At 39.3% G+C, this 12,403-nt stretch overlaps 1 protein-coding gene across 2 annotated transcripts in view; it reads left to right on the forward strand.

Annotated features, from left to right (window-relative positions):
* Positions 1-12,403, forward strand: part of LOC110987871 (A disintegrin and metalloproteinase with thrombospondin motifs 3-like) — a 94,244-nt gene that overhangs the window by 69,354 nt on the left and 12,487 nt on the right. For both annotated transcript variants that reach the window (XM_022250994.2, XM_022250995.2), the window contains one exon: positions 7,256-7,413. In XM_022250994.2, the coding sequence (XP_022106686.2) occupies positions 7,256-7,413 (158 nt within the window). The remainder of the gene's footprint in view (positions 1-7,255; positions 7,414-12,403) is intronic.

Below are 12,403 nucleotides of genomic sequence, written 5' to 3' on the forward strand. Positions count from 1 at the left end.
CCAAAGGAAAATTTTCATCATGAATCATCAATCATGGGATTTAATCTGCAGTTTTCTCCAAAGGTTTCGTACACGTTTTTCTACTACGCAATATTATCGATTTAATGGCAGTAGTCCCGAAGTTCGGCTGAGAATTACTGCGGACGAAAGAGAAATCGTATTTTTATCTTGGTCTTTGTTCGAGTATACATTTACCCAAGTGTTCAAATATCAAATAATATTTCGTAATTCTTCTTTCAATGTAAACGAAAATCACGTGATTTGACTTGAAAATTGCAGTTTTTCTTAATAGGTTTTGTGCATGTTTTTCAAAAGGAAGACTTTGGCACTGTTATCGATCGGAGTTCATGTTAGGGGCACACACTAAGGACACGCTAGAAAAGGTTCCCCAACAAGTTCTCATAATGACGCAATCAGCTGGCAAGTCACATGACATTAAAGGGGAACTCCTCAAACCACTATATCTCGTGGATTACATGTCCGATTGGGTTGAAACTTTGTGGATGGCCACTGTAATTAGCATCGTATCTGCTTCATCATGATCCATCATTAGCTCCCTGACAGGTTTTACTCCCCAAAGAATGTTAGTATGTGTGGCACTCGTATACATCTCATTATGCGTGAAAGCTGTGACAAATATTTCCTTCTGGTTTTGGTATCTCTGCATGAATCTGTTAGGAAAAAGAATACCGATTTCTTGCTTGGTCTTCTGGTGACTGAGGAACTTTGCCATGTGATGTTGTATGTTGACGTCTCAATCTGCAACATACGTGTGTTTGGCAGAGAGGCATAGAGGGTATTTCAAAAATTCACCATGTTCTTGCTGCAGCCATATTTCCTCGTTGTCATTCCTACTGCCAGAACCTGAATGTTTTCTTTGTTAACGTTTCTGAAGCCAGTGTTTGGGTCATCCGGCACATGCGAAACCTGCCTGTCACGTTTTGTTGCACAGCAGTTGAGACTCTGTGTAAGTGCTGCAACATTAATGCAGTGTCCCCGCTTTTCAGCCAGCATATCTTGCTTCCTGCCTGCGAGAACTTGCTTGAAGAACATATGCACCTGAGGCGGAACTTCGTGAACTTGAATATGGCGCCTAAGAATTCCAGCGGCATCTGCAAGAACGGATAATTCTGTGTTCTTTCTTTCTAAGGCTGCCTTCATAATTTCTGTCTCAATGCTTGTAGACGACACAGTTGCCGGCTTTGATCCTGTACTGTTGACAATTTTGGCATGCGGGGGACTGTCTGTGAATACAAGAGTCAATTTAGGATACGAACTCAAACTCTGCAGATGTGATGAAAGATTGTAGGTGTAGATTGTCACTTTTGCTCCCTTGCTTTTCTTTTGGGACCTTTTGTCCCGTTGATTGACATAACACCTGAGGCGATACTTCACATCAATGGCCCTTGCATCAGTATTGCTGATGGCTGTATTCATTCATATTTCAAGTTCTTGGTTACCAGAAATATAATCTCGGATACGCTTTCCAGTATCAATGGTCATACAGCTGTGTAACTTTAAAAGCACAACTCCTTGTTGAAAGGAATGACATCTGATCTTGTGATCCTGGTACTTGAGCTCGTTCAAGCATGTGATGGGGTCTCCACCACTGGGTTTTCAGACATTGGTTTGAATCGTTTTTCAGCCCACGAATGTGATCTTTGTTTGTTGCTTTTTGGTAACAACTTCTGTCTTACATGTAGCACATTTTGTACCTCTCGGCTAATTAGTCATGGGGTTCTTCCGGAGATTTCGTATGATGGTAATGAACTCCGTTTCACAAAGGCTTGCATGTTGACTGACACAGTCGAGCAGTTTTTGTATCGCCTCTGGTTTTGGTGAATTTACAAATGGCTCATCATTGTCTGGAAGATGACAAAAATGACGGCACAAATAGGCTTTATTGTTGTTATTATCATGTCAGTAAACAAGCAAGGACCTTACACGAATTACTTTTATCATTAACTTATGTATTCCGACCTAGAATTTCTAAAGTTATACGCAAAATACCTGTTTTTATTCCTTTTTCACCCAAATATCGGTCAGAAGGATGTTTCCAACTCCCGAAAAATTGGAAACATAGAAATTCTGAAAAAGAGGCTTTCAGGATTCCAAAACTGTTTTCAGATTGCTTCTAGGTTTTAGAAAGCATTAGATCCCTTTTTATACATAAGGACCCCCACTAAAAGCAAATTTCTTCAGAACAAAAAGGCGAACAAGCAATGTGTTCTGTCATTGTGACAGAAACAGAACCCTTAGTTTTTGGCTTCTTTTGCATTTTGCGAAAAAGGCATTGTTTTGTTCTTTTTTCTTAGCTTTTTGCAACTTTGAAACAGGTTGAAAATTCTGAATAATGAATTTTTAATAGATGTCTGTTGCGAAGTTGATGTTGATCTTCACCCAATTAACATGGGTGTGAAATTGGGGTCGATGACGTCATCATAGGGGAAGAAGTAATAAATTGTACGTTTATTATTGAAAATTCGGGAAAAAATCAACCGTAATAAATATAAGCGTGAATTGTTAATTAGATGACAGCTAAAATATTGTGTTCGTCTGCATGAAGTGCATAATTGGTGTACTGTTTTACACAGATGTACGCCGTCGAAAAAAAACCCTTACAATTTTAATTGCCAAATCGAAAATGCATTTGCATACTGTGCATTGGCTACTGTATGACCCCGTTGACGCACAAAATCTTCCCAGTCACATGAACAGCGCACAGTGGGTAGGGCATATACTAGGAACCTGGCAATTGCTCTTTCCACGATAAGTTTAATGTTTTGTATTGTATTTCGTATTGCACATGTGTGATTGGGTTGAAACCTTCAGGTAGTTCGGAAGGGAGGGTTTATAAACGATGAAATGACCTCATGTGATGACATCAACAGACGAGTCACGTGAAATTAAAGGTGCATACTTTAAAGTACTATGTCTCCTGAAGTACATGTCTGATTTGCTTGAAACTTGACAGGTATTTAAAACGGGAAGGGTTTCAGACGAAATTAACCTGATGTGATGATGATGTCATCAGATGATTATATCACACGACAATCAAGGTCCCGTCTTCCAAGGGCTATTTTTCATTAAGTGGATGTGTGATTGGGTTAAAAGCCTGCTGATATCTTAGAGGGGAAATGCTTCAGGCAAATATAGACCTCATGTGATGACGATGTCACCGGGAGACAAGTCACCTGACATTAACTCCTAAAGTGTACATGTATATCCAATTGGGTTCAAACCTTGCATATACCTTGAAAGGGAAGTGATTTAGACGAATGTTAACCTGATATGATGATGACGTTTTCAGGTGACAAGTCACATAAAATTAAAGGTGAACTCCTCAAAGCCCTATATCCCCTGGCATTGATATGATGCTCCATTGTAATTGGATAACAAGAAAGGGTCTCAATGTAGAAGATTATTAAACTCGTGGTGATGATGCCATCGGGAGAAAAGCCATGTGACATCAAAGGTGCACTGTTTAATTGAAATCAATACTTAATAAAAGAACAAGCTCTATGTTTTGAAGTCATCATAATTAATCTGGGTGTTATACACACCTTAGGACGAGATGATGTCAATATTCACGTATAATTTGATTAAAAAAAGAAAAATGGTCACTTCAAAAGCAATAAGTCAACATAAGTTCGATCTGCAGCGATCTGCAGGGATAACTCGAAGAAAACCTAAATCCCCCAAAGCAATCTAAGAAAAACAAGCAAATCTACATCATTGCATGATCTGCCTCCGTGTTATTATATTATGGGCCGGTTTTGGGTTATTACATTGTTGGCCGATTGTTACATTATAGGCCGTAACAACTTCTCCGTCAAACTCTGGTCAGCAAAACGGTTGGTTTGGTTTCAGTAACCCGTACCTCCCACACTAGTCCGGCAGCCAGAGCTGAGGGATGAATCGTGTTTTGTTAGATGTATGATTTTTTTGGATATTCTGGATAAGGAGGTCAAACTTTTGAAAAATTTGATTGATGACACCCTGTTTTTATCGATAGTTTATAATACATACTGGTTGAACACTTAAAAACAAATAAAAGACAAACAGAGTCTCAATAAAACTGATGTCCCACATTTACATGATACAATAATGGGGTTACTGGGTTTTGGGGGGAGGCAGGGCAAATATTTATTTCAAGTTAAAGTAAATACATTGTATACTGACTTCAAGTAAAACGAGAATTAAATTATTTCACTGAGAATAGAAGCATGGTTCTTTTTTCAAGTTTTTCAAAACTCAAAGGCTTACGGTAATACGTTGGCCTAAAAGGCCTTTAGAAGCTAAAGAGTAAGGAAAGTTTAACTGAAAAGTTGTCCCATCTGGATATATAGGTTTGTCACAATGACTTTTGGACAAGCAATTTACAACAACTGATCACTTCGAGTATGAACATGGTGAGGTCTTGTCCAGCATGAGCTGTCAACTGTTCAGCTTCACTCGAACCTGTCCTCTTGTGTATCAAGATCCGATGGTTTCATATCCAGAGATGGCAGGGAGCTTTTGCTTTAGATAGTCGACCTTGTTCTTAATTAAGCATGGTATTGCCCCTGTGAAATTTGGGGAAGTCTCTTTAGGTGAGTGCATGAAAAGGTAAACCCCTTTGCATCACCTTATGGATTACGATGACTCCATGTGCCACCACTTTAAGGGCAATAGAGACTTCTGAGCTTTTATCTATTTGACAATTCTGGAGTTCTAGACCCCTGGTATGGCTGGTAATATTTTCTTTTGTATACCAGTGCGCTATATTCAACTGATTTGGCCATATCATGTTTACTAATGCAAATGTTTCTCATTGTCTGCACCAAAGTTGTCAAAACAGCTAGTACTATACCACCACCACCACCCAAAAAATCCTTTAAGTGAAGGTTTGTTTTGTTTGTTGTTGCAATACAAGCCAATTTTCTGACCTGCAAATGTTCCTAATAAGAAGGCCTAAGGGTGACGCCAACATTGTGCATATTAACAAATGCTAACAAAATTGGGAAAAAATGTCCTAGATTTATGTCTTCCTGGAATTTCTGCAACTGAACAATGAGATATGATGAAAAACTGGAGGCAGGGTGTGACATTATTTTCTGCACTGCATAATGAATAAAAATACCACTATCACACTTCCCAGTGGGAATAAACAACAAAACTTGACAAAGCGCAACAACAAGGCCGAAACAGATGTTAAGTTATTACACTACTTAAAATCGCTCGAAAATACACGTACTTTCAGCATGCTGAACAAATTCAACTAGAAACGACCTATGCCGGCGATAACGTACTTAGTCAGTCTTAGCTGTAACGTATAAACTTATTACTGGATTACTCAGCCGTAAAAAGGCCAGAGAAAATGGTATCAATTCAACTTTGTTTGCAAAATACAGCACCCAAAATTACAGTCCCAAGCCTGCCAATGATATCTAGTGCTTATCGAATCACTCGTGTTACATTTGTTGTTGTTCCTTGTACAGAGCGGGATTTTACGGTATTCGTAAAGGCTTAAGAAGAACCTTACATTTGGCTCTCCGTTTCACATTTTTTTCTGTGTACGTCTGCTTGTGTAATAACAAAGGACAAGCACTGGGCCCTATTTTATATATTGCGGTATAGGCCTATATCTGTATCATTTTATATATTAAATGGCAGTATTGGCTGCTTATAATGAATGCAGAAAGACCAAAAATATGGAATGTAGACTTTTTGTACAGTTTTTATCTTGACTTCATTTTTCTTCAATGCGTTTTGCCCGTTGCACGTTGCCCTGTTCACGTGACGTTTTAGCGCGTCCAGGCACAACTGGAAAATTCTCTGCACAAGCAATGGCTTGCGGGCACTCGCTTCCCATCTTTTTTTTATCCTTCTGATATCTATATTTGTACTTGCGTGTTACATTTAGAATTCATAATTTGAAATTCAATGTTTCTGATTTTGAATGTTCTACAAGTACACACACGGATTCAAAATGTCTGCGCCTGGGACGGTATCAATTTTTCTCCGCGCGGAGAATGAGCACTTAGTGCTCTAATTTTTATGTATATCTAGGCGGTTTTTTTTTCGGGGTGTGTGCATCACGTCATGCATTCCATGTAAACGCACGTATTGGTGTATGGCGTCTTTGCGCAGGGCAGTGTAAGGAAACGTAAACTACGGTTAGAATAATGGACTAATTGAAGTCTCACCGAAGGAAGGACTGCAGTTTCCATGTAAAAACACGTCCTCTCTCGTTCCCGCTCGTTGGGGTACTGTCAGCTGCGATTGATGGTTTTTCTGTGGGAAAGCAAAGCCATTAGCTGCAACGCGTTTTATTTGCACATCAGTAAACCACCTTTAAATGAGTCCAAAAGAATGCCAAAAGTGCAAATCATAAACATTTAGGGATGGCACCCACACTACGTCAAACAAAACCACATCGTAATCACGTTGGTTAATACACACAACCATGCTTAATCTCATCACCGGACCATTGTTTATCAATATCATATCGTGCTTCCAGCCTATGAAATTATTTTATTTCATTAAAAAGTTTATTTACTCTTGTTACCTTCAATTGCTCCTTCCATTTCAAATCTTGCATGGGGCATATTAAAGTTGCTGAATTGGTCAGAGTCAAATTGGAATTGGCGAGGGGTTGACTCGATTCCAAGTCGATCACGCCCCACTGCTTAATAGGACTTGAAATACGAAGCAACCCACAGTCACACTACTACTCCAGTTTAATGCCAGTCACCAAGTTAAGAAGTATCCTTCTATTTCATGAGCCAAAGCCACACATGCAGCCGCTTTTATTCCCCTGTAGATAAAAATTCAACGGTACCGCCAAGCCACTCTGAAGACTAACATGTAAATGTTATGTGGCAGTAAATAAAGATGTGGGCTCTTCCAGTTGTCAACAAACATTTTGATAGAACTGTAAAACTAAAAGGTGCTGATGCTTGTGGGATAATGTACTGAATAATAAACAATTAGGGCTTAGCTGGTACTCATGGTGGTGGTGGAGTGGCGCGTAGATGAAGCGGTTTGGGCAAAGTGGTAAATGGGCAGGTGACTAACATCCGATGCAGGAATCGAGATCTTCTCCATTACACTTCGCAGTAGCATTGGGAGAGGGGTTTGATATCTTTGGGTTTATATATAATTCGTTGTTGAAGCTTCTTTCCAAATTAGTAAAAAAATCCAATTTCAATCGGTAACAGTCGGTGTGACTTTACTTTAACTGTTCATGCTGACATGGACATTAATTCCACAGCACTTCGCCGCAGTTCTGACAAAACCTATATCTTGAACGGTGGTCGGAGGCGCCGAGGTTTGCCGGAGTTTGTGGCTGCTGGTGCGCTGTTCGAGTACAACAAGAATAGTGATCATCTCAGATCCAAGGGGCCGCTCCGAAGGGATTTGGATTTTCTGGTAAGAAATTTTAATCTTGATCACTGTTAATAGGGTGAGATTATAGGCACACAGTTACAACGCTGGTAGCTTACCAAAACTGGCTGCCTCTATGAAAAAAAAATTGCCAGCCTTTCAGCGTACAAAAATCCAAAAACCGCAAAGTTTTCAAAAGCTGTCGAATTCCTCTTCGAATTTTCAATGCATGTATTGGAAAAGCTTCAAACCAGCTTATATAAGCAGCTTAGGACATGTACTTGTCATCATGAACATGAGACATGATGCTATAGCATTGACAGGCGCTACGAAATAAAGAAGAGAATGGCGTACAGGACATTGGTGCCTAAAGGCCATTAGGGAGCTTAAACCGGCCTTGTTTTTAGGGAGAAACTGTCATAATAAATACAGACTTTGTGCAACCACTGGGAAAGATCAATTGTCATTTTCGCAATTTTGCTAAAAGTATTCTTTTCTTTCTGTTTTTGGCTTTTTGGTAATTTTGCTCATTTAGTTTATGCACGTTTCTTCCACTCTCAACTTTGTACCTAAGCAACTTTGGATTTTCACTAAACATATACGAAAGAAGGACTCTTATGCCTAAATGGTTCTTGCACAACGACGTCATGATGATGTCATCAACTTATTTATCATTGACGTTTCTATATTTAATTCTTTCCATTGACTTTCTAGTTTTTCAACAATATCAAAATATAATCAACGTTACACCAACGAAAAAACAAAAATAATATATACTAAAATAATTATGTCGCGATGAAGTTATCAAGTGATTTGTTATTATTTTTTCAACATTTAAAGATCCATACAAAATCCATACAAAATCAACCGGTAAGTGGCAGAGTGAAATTTAGTCTTAGATTCATCTTGTGTGGGTCAAATCATGTGACCCTTCCTTCCGGTCGAAACTGGAAGTGGGCTTATTGTTTAAAAGTGGTAATGGGTATCCATTTGCTTTCAACGGTGTTAGTCGATGGGGCATAGTTGTTTTTTCAAAATATCTACTGATGACGTCACGTAATTGTCAAGTGCCCTCAATTCTGAAGAATGAATATTTAATACATGTCTCTAATGAAGTTTGTTGGAATCAGCTGAGAGTTGATGTGGTTGATGATCTTTACCCACTTAACACATGTGTGAAATTTGGGGCCAATAACTGCATCAGACCGGAAATTATAATAAAAAGTCCTTTTATTCTTCAAAACTCGGTAAAAAATCAACTGTAACAGATTTAAGCACAAATTGTTCATTAGGTGATAGCTATAACATTGAAGTCAACTGCATAAGTGGTGTACGTATCACACAGATGAAGTACCGACGACAAAAAAGCCCTTACATTATTTGCAAACTCGAACTTTCCGTTCGAATAATGTGCATTGGCTACTGTGTGCGCGGACGCGTAATACCTGCCTGTAACATAGGCATCAGGCAGTGCGTAAGGCATATACTCAGGAGTTGCCAAATTCCCGAGCACAGGTGTTGAGAGCAGATCGCATTATATGGACCGCCAAAAGGGACTTTTTTTTTAAATCTCTAATCTGCGCTCTTTCCGCGATTACAATAATGTTTCGTATTGTTTTTTGCATTGTACATGTCTCATTGGGTTAAAACCTTGCAGATAGTTCGGAAAGGAAGATTTATGAATGGGGATTGGCCATTTGATGCCAATTTCATTAGTAGACGAGTAACGTGACATTAGAGGTGCATTCTTTAAACTACTTTATCTCCTGAAGTGTATGTCCTTTGGGTTGAAGTTTGGCATGTACGTAGAAAAGGAAGTGTTTTAGAGAAAAACTGACGTCACGTGATGATGAGATCATGAGAAAGATGATCATGTCATGTGACAATAAAGGTGCACTCTTCCAAGCATTATTTCTCTTGAATGCATGTCTGATTAGGTTGAAACCTTGCTTATATCTTGGAAAGGTGGTGCTTGGGTTAAATATTGACATGATGTGATGATGACGTCATCATCAAATTACAAGCCATGTGACATCAAAAGTGCACTTCATAAATCTCAATATCCACTGGGGTCCAAATAGGTTCAAACTTTGCAGTTATCTTGAAAGGGAAGTGATTAAGGTGGCTATTGACCTCAGGTGATGATGATGTCATCAGATGACAAGTCACGCGACATTAAAGGTGCATTATTTAAAGTCCTATATATCTCCGGAAATACATATCCAATCGAGTTGAAATTTTGCAGATAAGAAGAAAAGGAAGTGTTCTACACGAATATTTACCAGATGAGAGAGTGACGTTATCAGATGAGGAGTCAAATTACATTGTACATGAACTCTGTAAATCATGCTATTTCCAGACGTGTATGCCTGATTCGGTTGATACCTTGGACCCGAATGGTTGTGATGAAATAATTATGCTGTCCGGTTTGTGAAGTAGATTGGTTGTTCAAATTAGCAAACTACTGCGAAAAGGCCCCCTGTTTTGTTGGCAAACTGACAGATGAGCTCTAGTTTTGGATTCTTCCTCTTCTTCTTCAGCTCAAAAATCCCTTTGTTTGTGCACGTTTATTGTTTTCACGACTTTAGTGCTTTTGCAACTTTGGATCTTCATCAGACTTGTACCAATGAAGGGCCGTTATCCACAGATGGTTTTACAACAATGACGTCATGGTGACGTCATCAAGTGACTTATTATTCATGTAGGGAGATCAGTAATGAGTAATTCATTAGGTCTGTACTTTCTTGCGAACGGATTCGCTGTTAAACCTGTCATGCGGACTTGCAAAATGTAGGGGCCCCCAAAGAGGTCGGGTGACCCGACACCAGATGGGTGGCTTCGTGATCTGGAAACATATGTGCGCCTGGTTGGCCTCTCCGAGGAGGAAAAGGTATATGCAGCCCCCCTGACTTTTTGGGTGGAATCGCAATAAAAGAGGTTCTTTATAGCCCACTGGAGGAACGAAGGACGCTCCCTAAATTAGTGGCTTTGTTGTGCCGGAGAGTCTGTTCAGTCTCTCACTGGTGCTCTGCACGGTAGAACCCAGTTGGCAGGGGAAAGTCTGACTGATTTCAGTCATGCTCTTTGCGTTTGTATGGCCGCATGGAAGCCACTGCTGTTGGTGAGCCCGATCGAAATGCACTAGCGCGATTGCGCAACAGCGCTACTGAAACAACGTTACGCCGCGTAAGCTAACCTTTGATCACGAAGAGCTGTTTTTCTTTGCACGACGGGGAAATGCCCATAGGACTGTTTGTAGTATTGTAAATGGTGTTTCAAGACCAAATTTTCCTCCTATACCCTCCTGACTAAAAAATTGACATCTCTAAAAAATAAAAGTGAAACACTCACCCTCTACCTCCTATACCTACCCAACCCTCCCTAAAACGCACCCACAACTCGCACAACTCACAGCACCTTGGGACAACCCACCCCCTAAAACGCACGCACAACTCGCAGTACCTTGGGACAACTCACAACTCACACCCCATAAATAACAACTCGCTGTCTGATGCCCACAGTGTTTGCTTGTGATAAAGATAACGCGGTAAGTTTTACCTCATTAATATTTAAAGAACTTTCGATTATTAATATTATCACTTGAATCAAATGTTACATTAATAATAAAGTTTATTATTAAATAAATATTTCAACAACTAAATGTTGTCAACAATGCAAAAGAGAAAAACCACTCAGTGAATTCAAACTCAAAGTAAAGAGCGGGGAATACATCACGTATTGCTATCCGTGTAGAGCAAAACGTTGCAAATGTCTTAATTGTAAACATGGAATTGATAAATACAAATGTCCGAAGTGTCGTTCCGTTTGCCCGCACGAGAAAACAAAGCAGAGATGTCCAGATTGCCACGATGCCCTAATTTGTCCAATTGTTATTTTTGTAGACCTAAAGTGATATTACTTTAAATAAGTAACTTTAGCAAATGAAGTTATAAAAACGATGGTAAACAAGAAATATATATTGCAACTGATTGTCACGAATCAAAATTGTAAAGTCCTAAACGTTATATATGGACCTTTTTGATTCAAATAATCTCGTTAGAGAAGAACCTGTAACGTAATGAGAAGTGGTTTTTGGTATTGACCTATATACTATCGCTACAATAACGAAACTACCAACTTTTCATTACAACTCCAGATAATGCCCGACGAAACACCGATTTTTGTAATACTCCACAACTTGGAAAATTATGACGCGCATCTCATTTTGCAAGAAGCGGCCACGTTTGAAGGCAATCTTTACACAGACTTGATTACATGCATTCCTAAAAATAGTGAAAAATGCGTTTCATGTATGCGATTATAGACTCATTTTATGGCATCGTTGTTGGATAACATTGTCAAAGTGTGTCCAAAGGACAAATTCGATCACATCACTAAGCTCGATTAAAAAGGTTTACCTACACAAAAGGATTGTACCCGTACGAATATTTGGACTCGTTTGAAAAATTCACTGAAACGGAACTTCCGCCTCAAGAAAAATTACAGCTCACTAAACAGATAAGTGTCACTGATGAAGAATATGCCCCTGCCCAAAAAGTGAGCACCACGTTTTAAATCAAATCAGACACTTTGCTTTTAGCAGACGTGTTTCAAAATTTTAGAAATACGTGCTATGGCAATTATAGCCTCGATCCCTCAAATTACTACACGTCTCCAGGACTTTTTTGGGGGTGCGTTGTTAAAACACAGTCCAGCTCAACTCGAGCTATTAACAGACACTGACAAACACTTGCTTTTTGAAAAAGCTTAACGAGGAGGCATCTCTAGCGTAGGTGGTAAACGTTACGCCAAAGCCAATAACGAGCACTTGTCTGATTACGACCCGAGTCTCCAACATCGTACATACTTTATTTGGATGCAAATAACTTATACGGATGGGCCACAAGTCAATGTTTACCATTTTCAAACTTTAAATGGGTTGAAGAACCAACAATGGGTCACTATGGGTATATGCTCGAGGTCGATCTGAACGTTAAGTTTGAGTTATACGATCTTTTCAACGAATTTCCTTTGG

Source organism: Acanthaster planci, linkage group LG19 (genome assembly GCF_054643075.1).
Source record: "Acanthaster planci isolate LZ-2023a linkage group LG19, COTS_SCS, whole genome shotgun sequence".
Classification (NCBI taxonomy): domain Eukaryota; kingdom Metazoa; phylum Echinodermata; class Asteroidea; order Valvatida; family Acanthasteridae; genus Acanthaster; species Acanthaster planci.